This window comes from Anguilla anguilla, chromosome 14 (genome assembly GCF_013347855.1).
Source record: "Anguilla anguilla isolate fAngAng1 chromosome 14, fAngAng1.pri, whole genome shotgun sequence".
In the NCBI taxonomy this organism is placed as follows: Eukaryota; Metazoa; Chordata; class Actinopteri; order Anguilliformes; family Anguillidae; genus Anguilla; species Anguilla anguilla.
In genome coordinates, this window is record NC_049214.1 from 40,637,323 (window position 1) to 40,660,474 (window position 23,152).

The 23,152-nt window shown below is 44.4% G+C and overlaps 2 protein-coding genes and 1 long non-coding RNA gene across 6 annotated transcripts in view; 2 read left to right on the forward strand and 1 right to left on the reverse strand.

The window, feature by feature from the left end:
* rab11fip1b (RAB11 family interacting protein 1 (class I) b) overlaps positions 1-6,290 on the forward strand; it is a 30,751-nt gene extending 24,461 nt beyond the window's left edge. For all 4 annotated transcript variants that reach the window (XM_035390993.1, XM_035390996.1, XM_035390995.1 and 1 more), the window contains 2 exons: positions 2,095-2,188; positions 4,220-6,290. In XM_035390993.1, coding sequence (XP_035246884.1) covers positions 2,095-2,188; positions 4,220-4,432 — 307 coding nt within the window. In that variant the 3' untranslated portion in view covers positions 4,433-6,290. The remainder of the gene's footprint in view (positions 1-2,094; positions 2,189-4,219) is intronic.
* Positions 6,291-6,478: 188 nt separating this feature from the next.
* On the reverse strand, positions 6,479-11,903 carry LOC118212756. Its single transcript, XR_004762300.1, has 2 exons — positions 10,216-11,903; positions 6,479-7,620 (listed from the first exon to the last, which is right to left on the reverse strand). It is a non-coding gene; the product is annotated as an uncharacterized LOC118212756 (long non-coding RNA).
* A 6,212-nt stretch (positions 11,904-18,115) lies between these two features.
* Positions 18,116-21,839, forward strand: brf2 (BRF2 RNA polymerase III transcription initiation factor subunit). The gene is made up of 4 exons (XM_035391716.1): positions 18,116-18,930; positions 19,308-19,367; positions 19,753-20,074; positions 20,362-21,839. The coding sequence occupies exons 1-4, from the start codon at positions 18,687-18,689 to the stop codon at positions 21,410-21,412; spliced, it is 1,677 nt and encodes a 558-aa protein (XP_035247607.1). The 5' UTR covers positions 18,116-18,686; the 3' UTR covers positions 21,413-21,839.
* Positions 21,840-23,152: the final 1,313 nt, after the last annotated feature.

Genomic DNA, 23,152 nt, shown 5'->3' on the forward strand with positions numbered 1-23,152 from the left:
AGGCCATGACAGCCAGCTTGCATTAATGGTGGCCACTTGTTGATTGCTGTCTGATCTGACCTCTTGAATTATCATAGGATGTTCATCTGTAAACCTATGAATCTGTCCAGGCAAACATTTTAAAACACTAAATGTAGATGGGTGACTTATTGCTTGATCAAGCTCTGCCTATTTACTTACCTGCTTGCAGGTTTGCTTAAATGGCACACCTGCCACACGGTTCAGTTTTGTGTCCAATCACAGCGCAAACAGAGCTTGTTTTCAGTCCTACAGCCTGCGCCTCAGTGTGAAATGGCTGTGTGGCTAATCGCTTGCCACTCTTCCAGGGCTCTCAACATCAGACAGGGGGTCATAAACAGCTGATATTGTCTTTCAGCAAAAATACAGCCATGCACAACAAGCAGCTTTTTCAGTCTTGGTCCTAATGCATTTTCATGTTGTTTGGAGTTCCTCTCAAAAACAGCACAATTAGGTCTCCTTAGGCCTGTAGTTGTTGATAGTGAATGAGAGAGGTGAGGGAGGTTTACACATGCAAGCATGTGAGTTTGTATTTCAGCCTTTTCCCTTCATACAGGCATATGTTCTGCTACGCTTTGACAATTAGTTTTCAATCTTATTATTTATCTGCTTAGGTGCTGTAATGGAGTTGAGAACAAAAAAAAAGAAAAAAATCTCCATTCCATTTCATTATTGGCCTTTACTGGCAATAATTTCATTCAGGCTGGGAAGATGACTGGATATTTGATAGGTTGTAAGCAGGTACCATCAATCAATCAAATCAATTAAATTTTATTTGTATAGCGTATTTTACAGCAGTTGTCACAATACGCTTTATAGACAACCCTGGCCTAAACCCCCACAGGAGCAAGCCTAAGGCAACAGTGGCAAGGAAAAACTCCCTGTGGCAGATGGGAAGAAACCTTGGAAGGAACCAGGCTCAAGGGGGAAACCCATCCTCCTCTGGTCGGCTCAGGGTGCCGACTGGTGACCAGCATGTCAGCCAGTTTTATAAGATTTGTGATGTGGCTCAGATGATGGGTGGGGCCGGGTGGCGGTGATGGGGAACAGCAGGTGGTGACAGATGTGGGTGCACACAGGTGACCTATTTATAGTCCAGCATCATCAAGTGAGCAACAAAGGCAGTACAAAGAGCAAACACGGCTAGTAAAGAGAGCGATAGGGTGATATGGTGCCAAAACGAAACAGAACATGTTTTATAAATGCTGTTCCCCTCCCCTCAGGGAGGCTAAAGGGTCTTTAAATGCACCCAGCGCCACCTGCTCCTGTCAAGGGTGAATTGCTTAGGTAATTTGTGAGAAAATCCTCAGCACATTAGTGAGAAAATTGTTAGTGAACAAAACTGTGAAAATGTCATGTGATTCACAAATAGAAGATGTGCTTCCAGTCCTCAATGTATTTGTTTAAAACTAGCATTTGTAGAGCGGAATGTGTTTGCTTGCAAAATCTGTACGTGAAAACCATGTTTTATTTCTTTGCTCACTTTTTTGCATTTGTTTGGCATGCGATACTGACCTTTAACCTGCCAGACCTGGGGCACGCGATACTGACCTCAGACACGCCCGTGATTACTCTGATACTGACACACGTTTCCTTCTCTCTTTCGGACTCTCTGGCTCTGATTTCCCTTCTTCTCTTCTACCTTATTTCCTGTCTGTTTTTCATTTTTTATTTTGCTTGTGCACTCTTTTATTGCCTTTCACTTTCCTTCTCATCCTCCTCCTTCCCTCTGCCTTCTTTCATTCCCCTCCCAAGCTCCCCCCCTCTCTGACTGTGTGTATCTCTCTGGATTGGTAGGCCTCACAGCCTCTCTCTCTCTGACTCTGTGTATCTCTCTGGTTTGGTAGGCCTCACAGCCTCTCTCTCTCTGACTGTGTGTATCTCTCTGGATTGGTTGGCCTCACAGCCTCTCTCTCTCTCTCTCTCTCTCTCTCTGATCTGTGTATATCTCTGGTTTGGTAGGCCTAACAACCTCTCTCTCTCTCTCTCTCTCTCTCTGACTCTGTGTATCTCTCTGGATTGGTAGGCCTAATAGCCTCTCTCTGTCTGACTCTGTGTATCTCTCTGGTTTGGAAGGCCTCACCCAGTGAAGCCATTGAGCTTATTGGACAGCCATTATCCTGGGAGCTTCCCTGGGGGAGACCTGGGTGCCACAGAGGGAATGACAAAGGTACGATCCGCAGTGGAACGGCACCAACATCCAAAAAAGATCACTCACTTACCCTCCTAATCTATCCCCAGCATCACTCACTCATCCCTCTAACCTATCCCCCACACCATTCACTTAAACCTCTAACCTATCCCCAACATCACTAACTTAACCTTCTAACCAATCCCCAACATCAATCACCAAACCCTCTATAACCTATCCCTAATATCACTCACTTAACCCTCTAACCTATCCCCAACATCAATCACTAAACCCTCTAACCTATCCCCAACATCACTCACTTAACCCTCTAACCCAAGGATCAGCAACACACGGTCCTCAAGGGCCGAGACCTGCTGATTTTCCACCCTCCCTTTGACTGGGAGTCAGGTGTGAAAACAGTCTGGCCAATCAGTAGCACTAATTACCCGGGAGAAAGAAAACCAGGGCTGGATTTCGATTTGAGGGCCAGAGTTGATGATCCCTACTCTAACCTATCCCTAATATCACTCACTAAACCCTCTAACCTATCCCCAACATCACTCACTTAAACCTCTTACCTATCCCCCCAATTAATATTGCACCCCAGGCCTGACAGAAAGGTCTGTGTTCTGCATTAATATTGCACCCCAGGCCTGATAGAAAAGTCTGTGTTCTGCATTAATATTTCACCCCAGGCCTGATAGAAAAGTCTGTGTTCTGCATTAATATTGCACCCCAGGCCTGATAGAAAAGTCTGTGCAGCGCTGCATTAATATTGCACCCCTGGCCTGAACATTTTGTGCAATAAACACATACACACACACAAAAATAAACATACACACATCCATAAACACACACACAAACATACACACACACAAATACACACACACATACATAAACACACACACACAAACATACGCATACACACACATAATCACACACACACACACACGAACATACACTCCTGGGCAAAAAAATGGGCCAAGCCAAAAATGGCAAAAAATTAAGCTTTTAATGGTCTTAACAACAAATAATTGGTCGGAAAATTAGCAAGAATTAAACAAATGCACCCCTGAGACCTCCTGTGCCACTATTTGCTCATTTACTTTTGCTGCAGTGATCTGTTTGGGGAAAAGCTGGAAACAGGGAAATTCACTTATACAGTAGACAAATTAACATAATGTCATTTGAATGGATCTCTATGGGAATTGGGGGGTGGGACTAGGGTCCCAAGGGTCCAAGATATCAAATGAGCCTCAAACCACCGTGCTGCTACCAGATATGCAGTAGACACTACAAGCATTTCTCCTGAATATTTTTTCCTTTGAGTTCAACAGGAAAATTCATCAGGAGAAACAATGCTTGTAGTATCTACTGCATATCTGGCAGCAGCACAGTGGTTTGAGGCTCATTTGATACCTTGGACCCTTGATGACTTAAAGCCATTTAGCCAACAAATGTGTTCCATACTTTATCAGCATAATTTACAGCTGAATCTAGTCCCACCCCCCAATTCCCATAGAGATCCATTCAAATGCAAAGAGTTTTTGTATCACTTGTAGGACAACCTGAAAATAAGATATCCAGACTCTGATGATGTTGATCGGTCACAGACATCAGGAAGTCATGGCATGAAAATGATATGCAACCAAATGCAAAACATGACTCTTTTATTTAACATTATGTTAATTTGTCTGCTGTATAAGTGAATTTCCCTGTTTCTAACTTTTCCCCAAACTGTTCACTGCAGCAAAAGTAAACGAGCACATGGTGGCACAGGAGGTCTCAGAGTGCATTTGTTTAATTCTTGCTAATTTTTGACCAATGATTTGTTGTTAAGACCATTAAAAGCTTAATTTTTTGCCATTTTGGGTTTGGCCCATTTTTTTTGCCCAGGAGTGTACACAGACATACACACACACACACACACAGATACATAAACACACAGACACACACACAGCTAGTTCATGTTGGTATTCCTTCCTTGTTTCTCTGCAGTCACATCCTTTAGAGAGCAATGGTGCGGGTGCTCAGCAGGAAGTACTGACCCTCCACTTCCTCCCCTCACAGGTGACGGAATCGGCGGGGGGTGTAGGCGGGCCCTATTCCCAGCTGACCCACTCAGAGCTGGCCTCCCTGGTGATGAAACAGCAGGACCAGCTCTCTGAGAAGGACAGCAAGATCAAGGAGCTGGAGGAGTACATCGACAACCTGCTGGTGCGCATCATCGAGGAGCAGCCTAGCATCTTACAGTCAATGAGCATGACCAAAAAGGCTACCTAGCATCTTACAGTCAATGAGCCTAGCCAAAAAGGCTGCCTAGCATCTTACAGTCAATGAGCATGACCAAAAAGGCTGCCTAGCATCTTACAGTCAATGAGCATGACCAAAAAGGCTGCCTAGCATCTTACAGTCAATGAGCCCGGCCAGAAAGGCTGCCTAGCATCTTACAGTCAATGAGCATGACCAAAAAGGCTGCCTAGCATCTTACAGTCAATGAGCATGACCAAAAAGGCTGCCTAGCATCTTACAGTCAATGAGCCCGGCCAGAAAGGCTGCCTAGCATCTTACAGTCAATGAGCCCGGCCAGAAAGGCTGCCTAGCATCTTACAGTCAATGAGCCCGGCCAGAAAGGCTGCCTAGCATCTTACAGTCAATGAGCCCGGCCAGAAAGGCTGCCTAGCATCTTACAGTCAATGAGCCCGGCCAGAAAGGCTGCCTAGCACCTTACACTCAATGAGCCTGGACAAAAAGGCTGCCTAGCATCTTACAGTCAATATGAGACCAGCCAAAAAGGCCACCACAGAGAAACACTGTTAAATAATGGGGGGAGGGTGGGTTGGGTTTAAGCACTATAGTCACTGGCATCAGAGGAGCAAGCTGTCACTGTGCCGGTGTGAGTAGCACAGTGCTAACTATGGGGATGGGAGGGTTGTTACAGTGAGTACAAACGATCAACAATTTCTTATTGTGATTGCAATGTCCTGAGCCACACAGTAAGTTATTGTGGCTGACTGCTATTTTCCCCTCAAATACTTGACCTCCATGCGGACAGAAACAAATTGAAATCACACTCTGAAGCACTTAAAGTTTGGGCCATGTAAAATTGTTGCTCTCATTGTGTTTTTATATTTGAAAATGACAAAGATTAAAATGAATCATTCAGCCCCAAAGATGGAGGAACAGAGCACTTAAACATGCTTGTGCTTCTAGAAAGCTTCACTACAATGTTTTCTGTGTGATTTCCAACGCTGCATGAAAACAGCACTTTCTTTATATTGCATCTTGTTTTTAGCATAAAAGCTGTCTCCTTTGACATTTCTTTTCAAGCATGTCAACAAAGTTGTTTTTCCTTCCTGCTGGTACAGGTATACATTTTAACTGAAACTATTTTTATATTTCAAAACACTGTTGCGGAAATGAAGTAGTAGTAAATTAATTGTAACTGAATAAAACATCGAAGCTCTTTTGATCCTGGTGGATCTGGGCGAAACAGTGATAGCAGTTGTGTGCGCTGGATAGATTAATGGATCACAGAATGTTTAAAATTGTGGGAAGTGTAATTACAACCAAACTGGATTACAATCTGGAACATATGACAGCAAATGAGAACCAGTGGCTTTTATTCACACATAGAATGCACATTTTTTCCAACAGACCAATTGTCAGCTCACGCTGCAAAAACCTGTGCACGCTATTACTCAATGTCAGATCGTTTTAGCTCATTTTTTGTACATATTTGCCAGTGCCTCCAAGTAATTTCGAAAATGTTGATGTTTTCTATTGCCGTTGCTACTTTATCTATCATTATCTGCTAGATTCATTTGTTGTTTTGTTGATAATGATAATAATGTCAGATGATTTGGTGGTGCCAGTGTTGGTGCAGGGCATCCTGGGACACGGGCAGAGCATGCTGGGACACGGGCAGGACATACAGCAGCCCAGCAGTCTGTATGGCACACTGGTGGCTGAGTTACATCCTTCCCTGTAACGCACTCCTTTACTATTTCATTCATTCAATCAATCACTCATTAATACCCAACACTGCCCACCGTTCTCCCATGCGTTCAGATGAGCGGTGTGATGTCATATGTATACTGATGTTTTATGGGAATAAATACTGTAATGGCTTCTGCTCTGAGCTCTATGACTTTCCTGCTTTATGGTTTCGTGTCATTGTCCCATATTTTGCACACTGAAGAGTATTTTCAGCTTTTATCATTTTTGATGTTTCTCTAAAACAAAAATAAGCAAACAGATATTCCAGCAAAACTTTTTTGTAAAATAGCAATAAAGATTCCTTTGCAACAAAGATTAAATTCAATAAAATTCAATTTGGAACATTTATTTTTTTCCTGCCTTACAGTTATGATTTAATTCTCAGGAATTACACCACCTTATTATATTTGAGTGTACATCAAATAAGCAATATATCAACAAAAGGCTTAGGCAAAGCTAAATGGAAAAGGAATTTTATTCACCAGTTAACATACTGAGAAATATCAGCTGAGCAAGTGTTGAGCAATATCCATCGCACACCCAATGACCTTTTAGATACCGTTTGACAAACCCAGAAATGGAAGGCTTTCCACACAGGAAGTCCAGTAACATTCTAACAGTCACTGCTGACAAAGTTCACTTGTCATTTTCTTTCTCTGTGTTAGTCATCCAATGACCCAGGGCTGGGTGCTTCTTTAGCTAGAACAGCATAATGCAGATTGACTCAGTCAAACTGCATACAACAGGCTATAAAAATGTCCAACATGCACCGCATGCTACATGGCTCAGTGCAGGGGAGACCCAAACCTGAAGCAGGCCTAGGATTGGATCCAGGAAACTAGCAGGCTTAGGATAGGATCCAGGGAACTCTTCTGAAGCAGGCTTATGATATTATCCATGGGACTAGCAGGCGTAGGATTGGATCCAGGAAACTAGCAGGCCTAGGATAGGATCCAGGAAACTAGCAGGCCTAGGATAGGATCCAGGAAACTAGCAGGCTTAGCATAGGATCCAGGAAACTAGCAGGCCTAGGATAGGATCCGGGAAACTAGCAGGCCTAGGATAGGATCCAGGAAACTAGCAGGCCTAGGATTGGATCCAGGAAACTAGCAGGCCTAGGATAGGATCAGGGAAACTAGCAGGCTCAGGATAGGATCCAGGAAACTAGTAGGTTTAGGATAGGATCCAGGAAACTAGCAGGCCTAGGATAAGATCCAGGAAACTAGCAGGCCTTGGATAAGATCCAGGAAACTAGCAGGTCTAGAATAGGATCCACGGAACTCTTCTGAAGCAGGCCTAGGATAGGATCCATGGAACTAGCAGGCCTATGATGGGATGCCATTTTTCTTTTGAGGCCTTCTTGAGGGCCTGTGTGTTTCTGTTGTAGCAAGGGGCTAACTTCTTTTGGCTGGACTTTTCCTCTGGAAAGGTGCAACGAAGTCCAGGGTCCATTAGCATGGACACCAAGTCATCTGTGAGGGAATGTATAGAGTTGAGGTGTATGTACTGAGAACATAAGAGGAAGGAGGATGGCAGGTTATTGCAGAATTTCTGATCAGTCTCTGGGGTAATAGAGCATGTGGTGATACATTTTAGCTCAGTTTATGCGGAGCAACATTACATTACATTTATTTAGCAGACTCTTTTATCCAAAGCGACGTACAAAAGTGCATTCATGGACAACTACAAAACACAGGTTCAATAAGGTACAATACTCATTTCGTACAGCTATTTCTAGACAAGAACACAGTTCAGTTCACACAGTCAACACTATTCTGACCTAACTTATGCCAAGCCAAACTAGGGAGAAGAACAAGCTACAATATTAGGACAAATACTGTACAAATTACCAAAAGTTCTGGAATGGGGGTACATGTAACATGAGTGTCATGAAAGGGGGGATTTAAAGTGAAATGATATACAGAGTGATGGCAGTTAGTCCAGGTATAGTCTGAAGAGATGTGTCTTCAGACCACGGCAGAAGATGGGTAGTGAGGGAAAGGTTCGAAGAGGGACAGGGAGTTCATTCCACCACTGGGGAGCTTGGGTGGAGAAGCTCTGTGATCTCTTTACTGGGGTGGGAGGGGGTACAAGGTGTCCTTACTGCAGAGCAGAGTGGTCGAGCAGGCATATAGAATCGAATCATGTCCTGCAAATAGATAGGGGCCATCCTGTTGGCGAGGGTCAGGACTTTGAACCTGATCCTGTCAGCGACCGGTAGCCATTGGAGTGACCACAGCAGATGAGTGACGTGGGGGAATTTGGGAAGGTTGTAGATGAGTTGAGAGGCGGAACTTTGAATAATCTGTAGTGGCTGTATGGCACAAGCTGGCAGGCTTGCAAGGAGAGAGTTGTAGTAATCAAGGCGGGAGGTCACCATAGCCTGGACAAGCAGCTGGGTGGAGTGCGTAGTCAGGTATGGTCAAATCCTTCTGATGTTGTACAGAAGGAATCTGCAGGACTATGATGTTGCCTTGATGTGCTCCTTGAGGTCCAGCTGGTTGTTCAGGACCACCCTCAGGCTCTTTGCAGAGTGAGAGGCAGTCACTGTGGTGCCATCAACTGTGATTGAGAGCTCACGTAGTAGGCAGGTCTTGTATGGGAAGAACAGCAGCTCAGTTTTTTTGAGGTTGAGCTTCAGGTGGTGGCTGGCCATCCAGTAGAGATGTCAGCCAGGCAGGAAGATATTTTATCATCAACCTGTGAGGCAGAGGGTGGGAAAGAAAAGAAGAGTTGCATGTCGTCTGCATAGGAGAAACTGTGTGAATTAATAACTGAACCAAGAGATTTGGTGTATATGGAGAAGAGCAGAGGACCCAGTACAGATCCCTGTGGTACTCCCGTAACAAGGGGATGAGAAGCAGAGGCAGACCCCATCCAGGTGACCTGGTAGGACCTATCTGCAAGATAGGAAGCGAACCGAATCAGGGCGGTCCCAGCAATGCCCATCTCAGCCAAGCTGGAGAGGAGTATTTTGTGGTTTACTATGTCGAATGCTGCAGACAGGTCAAGGAGGATCAGGACAGAGGAGAGGCGTGAGGCTCTTGCAGTGGCAAGTGCCTCTGTCACAGCCAGGAGGGCAGACTCTGTTGAGTGTCTGGATCGGAAGCCAGACTGGTGAGGGTCTAGCAGGTTGTTCTGATGGAGAAAATAGGTTAGTTTTTTAAGCACTGCTCGCTCAAGTGTTTTGGACAGAAAAGGTAGAAGCGATACGGGTCGATAATTCATTACATCAGAGGGGTCTGAGGTGGGTTTCTTGAGAAGTGAGATAACGCGAGCCATCTTAAAATCAGAGGGAACATGACCAGAGGCAAGAGAGGAATTAACAATGGAGGACAGGTAGGGAAGGATCTCGCTGGAAATTGATTGGAGGACTGCAGATGGGATGGGGTCAAGTGGACAGGTGGTTGTGGGATGAGAAGTGATGAGTTGGAGTATATCGGAGTCCTCCAGCATCTCGAAAGAGGTCAGTGTGGCCATGGGTTTGTCCCGGGGGGTTGGGGGGCTCACTGAATGGGAAAAGGAGGTCCGGATTGTAGCCACCTTTCCTTCAAAGGCGGCCAGAAGGTCATACACAACTCAATCTGTAAGGTAATGAGGAATTGATCTGATAAAACAGGGTTGTGCGGATAAATGACTACATTGGTTATAATAATAATAATAATAATAATAATAATAATAATAATAAATAATTTATATAGTGCCTTTCCAGAGCCCTGGGTCACTTAACACAGTTAAAAGGTTAAAGAACAGCAAGTACAGTAAATACAGAAGGCAAAACGTATACATTGGATAGTAATACTGAACAGAAAACAGTACAAGATAACATACAAACAACGAACGTTCAAAGCAAGGCAGTAGAGCTGAGATTGGTGTCATCACAACCTTTAGGCTTTTAATGTTTGTGCTACAGCAAGTTTTAAAAATGTTTTCAATGAATGTGCAAAGGCAATCTCTAGACTAAATTTAATTCTAATTACCTTAATGTTTTGTAGCAAATCCCAAGGGAATCTCCATTCAAAAATATTATCATGGTTACAGATGGAAAGAAATTGTGTTATTCTTACTATACTTATAAACAAGATCCAGGCTCCATTCGCTCTCTTTTCTGCTGCCTGTCACTGTCCTCCTCTCTTCCTCTGCGATCCCACCCTCTTCACCTTCCTCTCCTTGCTCTCCCCTTGCCACCTCTGGCAGCAGCAGGTCTGGAAGATTGTAGAAAAGAACTATATTAACAATAACTAGTTTACTAATCCATTGATTGAGGTCCATTGATTAAAGTTTTTGTCAAATACCCCACCCCCATCAATGTCAAATACATCCCACAATTTCACGTGCTAAATTTATTATTCAAAATCAGGCCTACTCCTTATTTATATGCATTCCGAATAATAAATATATTTTGAGAATGTATTTACATTCTCACTGATATAAAATGGGATCATGTCGTTATATATGCCCTCTGCTCTGGAGTCAAAGCTATCCTCCTCAGATGAGTGAATTCTTCCAAAGCCTCCAAATTTCAAGTCTTCTGTTTAGAACTAGGCATTGCAAAATCATTTTTATTGTAAAACAGCAACTTTTTAGGCATAAAGCCTTAAGAACTTTACTCACTGGTGCACAAAATTTTTAGCATGTATACTGAAAAACTTACGGTTTGTTTAAGCAGGAGAAACAGTATGTGTGCTTTCATGCAAGCCTAACAAACTATATATCGATAGAAATGTAATTTCATCAGCTAAAGTGCTTTTCAGTTGTCACTATAACATCTCACCACTGGCAACAAAGACAACAATGATAATTCCTCAGGAAGTAAATAATGCACATTCTGTCAATGCTTCTGTGAGTTAAGGTTTTTTTGGACTAAAAATCACTGTGGACATTGTTCGCTGGATCCTTGATAAAATAACGAATTTTACCGTGATTCATGTCGTCTGTGGATTTTCAAAATGCATAGATGGCGAGGAAAGCTTGTTTTGCCACCCCATATGTTACAAAATACCTTTGGCACTGTAAAATAGTTCAAAGAGATAGAATCCTGAATTTTAACACTTTCAAACAGTATATCGTGTGACCAGGCTGATCTAAAATTTCACCTTAAAAAAACTGAATGAATTCAAATTAACACACTCTGGCTGACTTAAGAGGCTAAAATAACCTAAAATCACAACACTGTCAGCCATGGTTGCAAGAGCTGACAAGAAATTGTAAAATTCCATAAGGAACATTCATAGGGAACAGACGGTTTGTTTATAGTCACTTTTTTTGTAAATACCAGCATGAAGTCCATAACCATGACCTCAATAGATGAAAACACGTACTTAGTTTTTAATGGGCGACTGAAGGTGGCATCAGATATCTCAGCAAATCCCCACCTTTACCAGTTACACATGTGGTCTGACTGCTGGTGTAGCCTCGTGGAGACGTCTTGTTTAGGGGAATGTAACTCCTCAGGCCTGAACCATGTTTGAGCGAGAGAGAGGGCATCAAGTGTGTAATCAGTGATTAGCCCATTAAGGAGAACTGCCTTGGTGGAGAGTAATCTAATATTAAGCAGGTCAAACTTGATGTGTGTCCTATGGTTAGACACAGTTCTTGCTGTATTTTTTGCTGCAGGTTGGTAGGCATTAGTGGTGATGAGACTGTCGTGACATTTACCTCTATGGGTTCTACTCATATCAAATCAAGCAGTCTCGGTAGAATGGTAAATGGGCTGCATTTATATAGCACTTTTATCCAAAGCGCTTTACAATTGATGCCTCTCATTCACCCATTCACGCATGCGCAGGCGCATGCGCGCACACGCACACGCACACGCACACGCACACGCACACGCACACCAACGGTGAAAGGCTGCCATGCAAGGTACAAATCAGCTCGTTGGGAGCAATTAGGGGTTAGGTGTCTTGCTCAGGGACACTTCGACACGCCCAGGGTGGGGGATCGAACCGGCAACCCTCCAACTGCCAGACAACCGCTCTTACCTCCTGAGCTATGTCGCCCCAATCCATAGCATAGCAGGCACTAGGAGAATCCATAGCAGGCACTAGGAGGGAGCTAGTGTGCAGAGGGGTGTTGGATTCTGTCAAGGGGGGGAGGGGAGGTTCGCTTGGTAAATGGTAAATGGACTGCATTTATATAGCGCTTTTATCCAAAGCGCTTTACAATTGATGCCTCTCATTCGCCAGAGCAGTTAGGGGTTAGGGGTTAGGTGTCTTGCTCAAGGACACTTCGACACGCCCAGGGCGGGGTTTGAACCGGCAACCCTCCGACTGCCAGACAATCGGTCTTACCTCCTGAGCTGTCGCCCCCTATGGTAAAATCCTTCTTACATTACATTGTTATGAAATGTTCGGTTGCCATTCTGTTTACAATTTATACCGCTAGTTCCGCGATAGGGGATGAATAACGTAATTGCGAAAATAAACGCTGCATAGACCTTTTATGCCACGGGCCGGCCCTGCAGCAGTGGGAGACTCAAATCTTCTGTAACATTCCTCAGGATGGAATCCCTGGTCACCTTTCAAAAACAATCCAAAAACTGATGTAAGAACAAAACCCAGACATTTATTTGTATAAATAACAAACTAAAACAAAAGAAAATACAAAGTTCACAAAACGATCTAAAAGGATCTTCACAAAAACCTACCTAACACAAACCACACACAAAAGAAACCCAAAAGAAGCTCTCCCCTGCCTCATACTGCTGGGCTTATGTTGGCTCACAGGCAGGTGGAGGCAATCAAGCAAATAGGCAATCAGGCAACTACCTCCACCTGCACTACCCAGGCTAGCAGAGGCAGGGGACGTAACACTTCTCACTAGCTGGGTTTACATGGAGCCTAATATTCCGATTAAAATCGGTTTAAAAGCCCAAGTAGAATGAAAATGCTCCATATAAACACCTCAGTCAGAATAAACAGGCCCAAACCGATTGAAATTTCAATCGATTGCAGAGGGGTAGTTTAAACCTTTTCATAAACCGATCAAAAGAAAAAATTGTACCATGTAAACGATGAAACTGATTATCTTCTGGCTGCGTTCTTTCTGCGCATGAATACGTGGTGACGTACGTTTCTCTCCACTGATCAAACAAATAATGTATTCATCACTTTTGCGCATGTCACACAGCTGTTCCGATTAAATGCATTGGCGCATGTAAACACCAGACTGTATTAGATTACAACCCATGTAAACAGTTGACCCGAAATCTTCAATCGGAATGATTTCAATCAGAATGAAAAAAAGTGTGCATGTAACCGCAGCTAGTGAGTCGGTGCAAGAGGTGTGTTCCTCAAATGAAGGGAGTCAGAGGAGGGAATACCAGCTTGAGGTGTGGACAGGATGGGTCTGGTATGACTTGGAACAGCTATTCTTCCCATGTACAGGCAGATAATCCGCTGGCCGAGATGACTGTTGCACTCCAGGTGTGCCAGTTGGCAGCTTAAAGAAGTATATAGGAGTTGACTTGGAGTTGATGGATGGTTGAATAGCTGGGACTGAGGACTGAGGTTCTTGAGCATAGAGGAGGGAATAGTCTGTGGTAGAGCTTGAGATGAATGAATGGCACCGATATTTAGGATAAAGATCTGGCTTTGCAGAGGACAGAAAATTTTCATATAATTGTTCATTTTCATGAGTTTGGAGGAGGGCTTTATTAGTTCCTCAGGCGTTGCTATTGTTTTGAGTCGAGCCGCTATCTTAACATACCTCTTTCAGAGACCCTTCACTATTTAACTGTACAACGCATCTACAGTGCCTTCGGAAAGTATTCAGACTCCTTTACTTTTTCCACATTTTGCTACATTACTGCCTTATTCTAAAATGGATTCAATTCATTTTTATGCTCATCAATCTACACACAATACCACATAATGGCAAAGCGAAAACAGGTTTTTAGAAATTTTTGCAAATTTATCAAAAATCAAAAACTGAAATAGTCTGTTCATGGCTGAGTGGTCAATGTCATGTTCTGTGGTTCATAGGGTTCAAGGTTCTCCCAGGTTCAAGCCCCGCCTGGAACAAGTTTCTTTAACCTGCGTTTTTCCTCACTAATTATTGTCTATTACTTCTCAATTATTGCTTTTGCACCACATTTTCCTGGCGTTCACCGAACGCATACAGGGTATTATGGCCTACCATCTACATGTTCAGTTAACCGGCTACAATATTGCCAAGCCATATGGATCCAACCGGAGCTTGGCTGTGCTTACTGGCCTGTGTTCTTCTTTAAAACAATGGACACCTTTGACCAAGAAATTTCACGCATTGAACGGCTATGTCATGGTGGTGCACTGCCAAAATTACGGACTGAAAAGTGTGAGGTCATAGGATCGCATTCCGCATCGCCCTCAGGCAGATATTTTCATATTTTACACTAACACTTTCTTACACTTGTATTTTCTTTACCAAAAGTCACTCACGGCCAGCCATATGCATTTCATGATGGCACATGCATTGATTTTCTTAAAAAGTTACACCAGCTGGGCCGTCTGGGTAGCGTAGAGGTATAAGCACTGGCCTATCACCGCAGCGACCCGGGTTCAGTCCCCGGCAGCGGTGCTTCCCGCTTGGTCAGACGTTCCAATTGGCAATGTTCGTGAGTGGGAAGCCAATGAGGATATGAGTCCTGATCGTTGCATTTGCGACTCCTACTGGTTGGCCTGTTCAGCAGGGAGGGGATCTGGGGGAGACAGCGTGAGCCTCTGCACGCATTACGCTCTCCCAGTGAAACTCCTCGCTGTCAGGTGAAAAGAAGCGGCTGGAGACTCCACACATATCAGAGGAGGCATGTGGTAGTCTACACCCTCCCCAGACCGACAGAGGATAGCGCATCGACCAGGACTGTGATACAGATGGGAATTAGTATAACGACTAAATTGGGGAGAAAATGGCAAAAAACTAAAATTACACCAGCTGACCACTGTGCCATTTCTACTAAGTATATTTCTTCACTTGGCTACTGTACAAAACGTTCTTATCAGAGAACGCCACGTTTCTACATTCATGTTACCTTGCCCTGTTCTCTATCTACCCACAAACAAACTATTACTACGTACGTACTGTCTGCAACTCCCCATTAAAACATGACATTTACAATCATGACTCAATCATAATTATAACTACGAGTAGTGAACATGAGAAAAGTAAGTCAGTGCAATTGATTTCCTATGTAATATGGCACCTTCCTTCACCCACTACTTTAACGAGTGAATCCTTATACCGTCTGTGTTACGTGCCAGGTTTTTTTCTCTCCCTGTCTCATTCTTCTCTCAAGTCTGTGCTACAGGTCACTCTGCAATTGGCAAGACAGAGGAAGTGAGCGTTGTTTTTCCCCCCAATCCTCTTCTGTGGATCTGCCTGGAGGCGAATGAGGAACCGACCCACACCTATAAAAGGCTGTATTGTCAGTTACCCGGGTGTCACTTAGATTTGACTTTTTGCTCACCTTTGTATGTGACTCTGTGCTGTTTTGGACTTTCTGTGTATTGACCGTATTTTTCTGAACAGACCTTGAGTTTGGGTTTGTGTCTCTGGTTTGGTTGCCGGGTTTTTGTTGGGGTAAGGAATGGGAGTTAGGTAGGTGTTTCTTATTACTGTTACTGTTAATAGTTTCACTTGTGTATATATATAGATAGGGGCGTGTACCACCCTTGTATGTTTTTTGTTCTGTTTAGCGTAGTCAGTGTAGTTAGTTTCGGAAGATTCTCGGGTTTCATTCAATTAGTTTCTTTCATTCCTAGGGTAGTTCGCTTATTTTGTTTTTGTTCATTTTCTTTTGTTTGGTCCCGCCCAGTGTTTCCCCTCCTGTTTTTGTGTTCTTTGTATATAAAAATAATTGTTGTAAATAAATTAAGGACGTTATGATTCCGGCATCGTGTTTTCCCTGCTAATTAATTTTAATAAATAATATTAATTCCTCTTGTTACACCCCTGTACCCCAAGATCATGTTGGGATCTAACAGTCTGTTATATATACCGTTCGATAAGGAAACTCATCTCGCTCATGGTCACTTAATTTACTTTGCACAGTAGTTTGTGATCATGTCAAACTTTACCTACATGCCCACGCTGCTAAAAATATATTGTTTCAACTACTCAATTTCATAATTTGTCCTCATTTCTCTCATACTATTGTTATTTTATAATATGCAAAGATTGCTGGGAAATATGCGTCAGCTCCTATTTCCCACTATCAAGTGTACCAGGTCTACTACTTCCAATTCTCACGTAAGGTCACTGATCTACCTAAGCAAAATAGCGAAGAGGACTCCTACCAGCAGATAAGCGTATCAAAATGTCTTATAAACCTTACAACACTAAAAGTGTGTCTCCACAAAATAACAGAAAACAGAGCAGGACAGAAGGGTACACAAGTTGCGACCTAGAAAGCTCTAATTCTATAAGCTTGCTGATAATTTTGTCAATCAAGGCTCGTTAGATGGCTGTCAAATCCATGAGTACATACACTGGACATATTTCAGCTGCGTTTCTGATGCGTTTATACTTACGCCACCACACCCTTTGTCACAGCCACTGTTTTACAAATATAGCAAAGTGAAAGTGCTACGCTCATCAGACTACAAAGGATAGCCATAATCCACAACCGTTTCTTAAAGGGTCACTTGGCATTTCTCACTTTCTCATAACAAACACTTTGCAAAAAGAAATATGTCAAAAAAACACGTTTTTAACGTACAAAAATGTCAAGTACCTCACACATACAAAGCACTGTCTATAACTCATTCATTCAAACTGGCAAAATCTACGCCTGCCATTAAAAGTATTGATATCAAAATGACACCAAGTTACTGTACTACAAACAATATAGGCTATCTTGCCTCACTGAAATTAAATAAGCTGTATTCCAAAGCAATGCTACCCAATGTTTCCTCAAAAGTTTTTTTCTACTCTACGTAGACCATAAACCATTGAATATAAAAACGACTCATTGAAATCAGTTGAGAAATGTAAACGTTATAGTGCTTTTTATCCAGAAAAACCGCAGCTCCCCCGTTTACTTGTATTTGTTTTCAGGCCAGTCTTGCCTGGTCCAATATGGCGGCGACGTTGACGTATCGCAGCAACGGGCCAATGAAGTCAATGCGGCGTCTATGTATATGTCTAATGGTCAGAACTATTTTTTACAGTCTCTGGGTCAGAATGACCAAAATACGGAAGCGGAACACTGTAAACAAATCAAAACAGTGGACATTATCAGAAACAGACGAGGCAAGCAGTGGCTAATAAATAAATAAATAAGTAAGTAAATAAATAAATAAACAAATAAATGGGTGGTTCATCCACGTTCCTTTGCAAAGACTGTCACAAGGATTTACTGATATTGACTTCAGGTCGCACTTCTTTAGTGCATCTGAGCATTCAAGACTGTCTTGCCGCTTTTCTGTACGCTTCAGCGTGCAAATAAACACTCCGCTTCCTTTTGGGAATCTCCTGTACTGTTTGTTTAGGATTGTGCGAGTTTGATCAGTTTATAAGCACCATTAGTTGCCATTGGGGCTACAGTGTGTAGCCTCACGGCAGATTCTGGTTTCGAGCTACTAGCTAGAGAGTTAGGTAGTCGTACGATTCACCAGATGGGGCCCTTCCTCACTATAGAGTACGTAGTTAAAATATGAGCTACTGTGGTTATTTCAGTTGTGTGGGTTACCACTATGCAACCTGATTGTACACGTGTGTAGGGAATTGTGAATTTACAATTAAATTACAATGGGGATTTATATTTCTTATCATTGATATTCTTGAAGTACCAACTGATATGCAAAATGATACTGTTCTGAAATAATCTATTTATAATAAAGCTTATTGTGTATACCGTGACCATTTTACCACAGCTGAATTATATGAACGTTTTGAGGTGACGGCTAATTGGCTATTTTACTAATAAAGACCCGGAACCATGAAAACTTAGTCTATTTGCACACGAGCCACAGAGCAGGGGTACAGATAAAGAGGAAAGCGCGTCGTTTTGCCGACGTTTAAAACGTTTTGCTGATCTCCTTACATTGCTGACAGACTGGCAAACGAAACAGAAACGGTTATATTGTAGGAATATATCTTGCCTCGTACCATAGCGATTTATTTGATCAATGCCGAGCTGCATGTTAATTATCAGCCAATTTACCTGGTTAGCAAGAACGCTTGGCTTGGGTAAATGAATGTTTCTCTAGCGATGCTTTAGTTAGCTCTAGCTGGAGCATCTTGTCAGTAAGGACTAACTAACGCCAGTTACCCGTTCGCTTAACGTAAATCAATAATGAATGATAGACTGTCTAGCTAGTTTTGTTGAAGAACAGGTTTGTTGTTCTTCTGCCATGGTAGATCATTGTTTTCTGTTATGCCGAAGGGGCGAAAAGTTTGCTAACTTTAACATTTTTCTTTATTTTCTGGATTTGTTATCTGGTAGAATTAACATTACCGATAGCACACCGCTAAATTGTGAAATGACTCCTCAGGCTTACTTGACTGTCTTCCTAGAAATCGTTGTGGGTGCTTTGTACGATCATGTCATTAATTTATGAGTGTGCTTTTGTTACTGTATTCACTTGTTAGCGAGCTAATTCAAGCAGAACGTAAACCGGCAGCAGGCACAGGATCGGTTGGTATTATGGCATCCGGAAAGACCTGTCCAGATTGTGGCTCATCCAATTTGGTGGACGACTCCTTATACTCGCAGTGTCAGCTGGTGTGCGCAGACTGCGGGTCTGTGGTGTCTGAGGGCTTGCTTACCACAACTCGAAGCGAGGAAATCCAGGGCACAGGTACGGCGATGTTGGTAGTGGTTAGAGAAGGATCTGAAACCAGGCAGTTTAAAATTATAGTACTTAGTCGGCACTATTGATGCGCTGGCTATATACCCTGATGTGTTTCGGTAAACGTCCATCTCCATTAGGATGTCTTGTACAGAAATTAATGAATTATTATAGTCTGTTTTGTAGCATCTGTATTCTAACTGGTTACTCGGAAGTGCATTGGTCATGTTTGATGTTATAATAGAAAATGGCTGAACTAGATAATTTGAGGGTTGGCCATACTCAGGCATTTGCTTGTATTCAAAGTAGCTCCCAAAATACTACAGATTTTTTGTTTAATTTTCTTTTTTGGTGTCTTACACAACTCTCTTGCTTGGCCCTTGCAGATGTCAGATACAGTGAAACCACAGTTGTAGTTAAACAGCCGTGCCGTAATCAAATTCAAGGTAAGGCCCTAGTCAACAACCTGAATTGAAATGATGACTACTACATGATACTCTGTGGCATGAACATTAGTGGTTAATCTACAGAGTCTGTACAGCAACAGTTGCATAGTGAGAGTGAGAACAGTTTCTGTGGTTCATGGACTTGTAATTAAATGATCTCATAAGTGATGAGGTAATTAAATAATTCAGAGCAGAAAGTTGGTGGAGTATCCAGACAGATGTAAATCTCCTTGCACACCCGTTCTGTCAGTGTTACTTCTGTGCGAACCCTCATTGGACCTGACTGATGTGACCTAATGAGTATTGAGGAGGGACTGGCCTATCACAGCTTATGGAACACTGTGGCCCTGGGCATGATGGGAAATGTGGTTTGTTGCTCCTGCAGGTCTGAAGCGGGTGCGTGCGCTGTGTCGGATCCTGCGGTTCCCCCGGGTCATAGAGGAGACGGCGGAGAGCCTGTTCCAGCGAGCCTACGAGCACCCCGCTTTCCTCAAGGTGTCCCTCCAGAAGAAGGAGGTTCTCGGGGGCAGCTGCGTTCTGCTGAGCAGCCGGCAGCACAACTGGCCCGTTGCCATGGGGACCATCTACTCGCTGCTGGAGGCCAGTGAGCACGCCATGGGCATGGTGTACAATGAGCTGGTGAAGATCCTGAACGTGGAGGCCCCTTCCCACAGCATCATGGACCTGCTGCAGAGCCACTGCCACCAGTAAGCCTGCAGCCATGGAGTGTCAGGGTGGGGAAGTGGCTAGAGCGCAGGCTTGTTCTTTTGGGCAGACCACTGGTAAATGATGGGAACCATTCATAACTGTCACAGCATCATTTTTAAGTAAGCTATTTTTACAGCAGTCTAGTATGCAGTCCTGAGCATGCCAGCACAATCTACGAATGCTTGTCACCATACCCCCCAGATGCGTAGGGTTACAGTGCTGACACACACGATATCAGTAGTGTTGAGTAATGTGTGTGCCCGTTAATGCTGTCTCTTTCGGGCAGGTACAAGCTGAGCCCCGCGGATGTGCCGGAGGTGTTCAGCGAGAGCGCGGCTCGGCTGGTGGAGCGCTCGGCTCAGCTGCTGGAGCTGGCGGCCGACACCTGGCTGGTGACGGGGCGGCACCCCGTGCACGTGCTGGCGGGCGTGGTCTACCTGGCCTGGCTCTCCCTGAAGCCCTGCAAGGCGCGGCTGGGCGTGCAGCTGGCCCGCTTCTGCAGGCTGGCCAAGGTGGGCCTGCCCGGCCGGGCGGCGCTGCGGGTGGGTGAGCTGAAGGAGGTCCTGTGCCAACTGGGCCGGGAGCTGCCCTGGCTGAGGGGCACGCCCGTGGAGCCGCGCACCGTCGCCACGGTGACCGCCGACATCCTCGCGCACCGCGTCCTGCTGATGAGGAAGGCCATGCGGAGCTTCGAGCGCGAGCTGCAGCCAGACCCCGCCCCCGAGGGTCAAGCCTGCCCAGACCCCGCCCCCGAGGGTCAAGCCTGCCCAGACCCCGCCCCCGAGGGTCAAGCCTGCCCAGACCCCGCCCCCGAGGGTCAAGCCTGCCCAGACCCCGCCCCCGAGGGTCAAGCCTGCCCAGACCCCGCCCCCGAGGGTCAAGCCTGCCCAGACCCCGCCCCCGAGGGTCAAGCCTGCCCAGACCCCGTCCCCGAGCGCCAAGCCTGCCCAGACCCCGCCCCCGAGCGCCAAGCCTGCCCAGACCCCGCCCCCGAGCGCCAAGCCTGCCCAGACCCCGCCCCCGAGCGCCAAGCCTGCCCAGACCCCGCCCCCGAGCGCCAAGCCTGCCCAGATCCCGCCCCCGAGCGCCAAGCCTGCCCAGACCCCGCCCCTGGGGAGAACGTCCCCATTCCTGATAGCAACTGGGCGAAAAGACACCTGTTTGTGCCCCCCTGTACCAGGAAACCCCGCAAAAAGAGGAGGGTGGAAGAGGTGGGCCCAGTGGTGACGGGGTACGAGGAGATTTCGGACAGCGAGATCGAGGGGTACCTGCGGACGCCGCAGGAAATGGAGGAGTTTGCCGAGTTGCAGAGGAGACTGATGTCTGCTGATAAGTGACTCACGTGCATCTCCTGGGAGATGTCACACGCCCTGTTCATACAGGTCATGATGCTCACCTGAGGGACAATGACGGCAGGACTGTCCGGTTCCTGGCTTTTTCTTCAACTCTCTAGACCAGTGGTGAAAGCCCTGTTCCTGGGGATCTAGCGTCCTGTAGGCTTTCACTCCAACCCTAACAAAGCACACCTCATTCACAGCTAGTGATCTTTGCAGAAACGGCCTGCAGTGTTCCAGTCTTCGACCAGTCGCGCTCTGTTCTGAATAAGTCTGACTCAGAGACTTCTCTTCTCACTTTAATTTGCTAACATTTGCTGTTAAGGCACATAATTGTGTTCAGTTTGTTAATTGAAGCTTGATTTCCGACGTGTTTCTGCCTTGAATTTCCCCCTTTACATTAAATTATTGATTTTCAGGGCATTGCTAACTCTTGAACTAACTCATTTTTTATTTATTTTTTATTAGTGTGGTTGCCTTAGGCAAACACACTATTATTATCGCACATATTATTTATTTATTATTCCACCCATTTTTTGGACCGCTACTCCTCCCAGACTTTTCGCACCACATACACGTGCCATATGTCAAATTGACTGGCTTCTTTGGGAATTGTGTGCTATTACTTTGTGGAAAGTTTCGCTGCACGGTTTTTGAGAAATATGACTTTCTGGCCAATTTTTTCCATTGACAATGAATGGGGACTGTGACATACATATGTGAGTTAAGAAGTTACAGCATTGGTTGGCTTTGCACACGTGATGCACTCTTCTCTACGTTTTTACCTGGTTCATCTACAGGGTATTCAGAACCCAGATACGGTGCATATCTCTCTTTTGTCGTAATTACAGAAGACACACATTCGTAAACCTCAAATGCTTTATACCACAATTTAGATAAGACCTTGACAAAGACGTACATGCATGGATTGTGTTGTTCAAATGAGGTTTCCTGGTGACTTAGCCACCAGAAATTATATAGCTGAATGCGGAAGTGAACGCGATAAAAACGGTATTCCAAATGCAAAATTACAAATGAAAACGCTGTCAGCTAGGTATATCGGCAAACACGTTACGTCCCCAGCCTCTGCTTGCCTGAGTAGTGCAGGTGGAGGTAATACCCAATTGCTTAATTGCTTGATTGCCTCCACCTGCCTGTGGCCCAATATAAGCCTTGCAGTATGATGCTGGGGAGATTCTTCTTTGGGGTTTCTTTTGTGTGGTTTGTGTTTGGTAGGTTTTTGTGAAGCTCCATTATTTTACATATCAGACTGTACTAAAAAGTGCAACAACGCTGTCAACAACACGTGTGCATCAGCTTCTGGTCCGGTCTTACTCCAGAAAAAGACGTCATCTTGTAATACCACATGTTGCTTTGGGCGTTCTCGAACTTCGTAGTACAAACTGGCTTGATCTACGCTTCATCGATCCAATAGGTGACAGAATAAGCTTTCTAACCATGTATAATATGTCAAATTTGACTTTTGTAACACCGTTTAATATCCCAGCGTATTGGAAACTTTGGTCTCATTAGAGCTGCGTTACATATTCAGTCTGTTGTAGCAGGGAAAGCAACGCTTTCTCACCCCAACGCGTTTGCTAAAGTACACAACTCCACTTGCATGTTGTTGATGCACCCCTTGCAGCAACAGAAGCTAGTAGTACTGGCTACCAGCCGATACTTATTCACAGAAGCTGTATTTAAAATGAGTTAAAATGCAACTATTTTAACACATTTCTCGCC

Coding starts and splice junctions, on each gene's coding strand:
- brf2 (XM_035391716.1), top strand. CDS start 18,687: ATGAGTGTGCTTTTGTTACTGTATTCACTTGTTAGCGAGCTAATTCAA. Junction 18,931..19,307: donor CGAGGAAATCCAGGGCACAG/GTACGGCGATGT, acceptor TGGCCCTTGCAG/ATGTCAGATACAGTGAAACC. Junction 20,075..20,361: donor CTGCAGAGCCACTGCCACCA/GTAAGCCTGCAG, acceptor TCTTTCGGGCAG/GTACAAGCTGAGCCCCGCGG.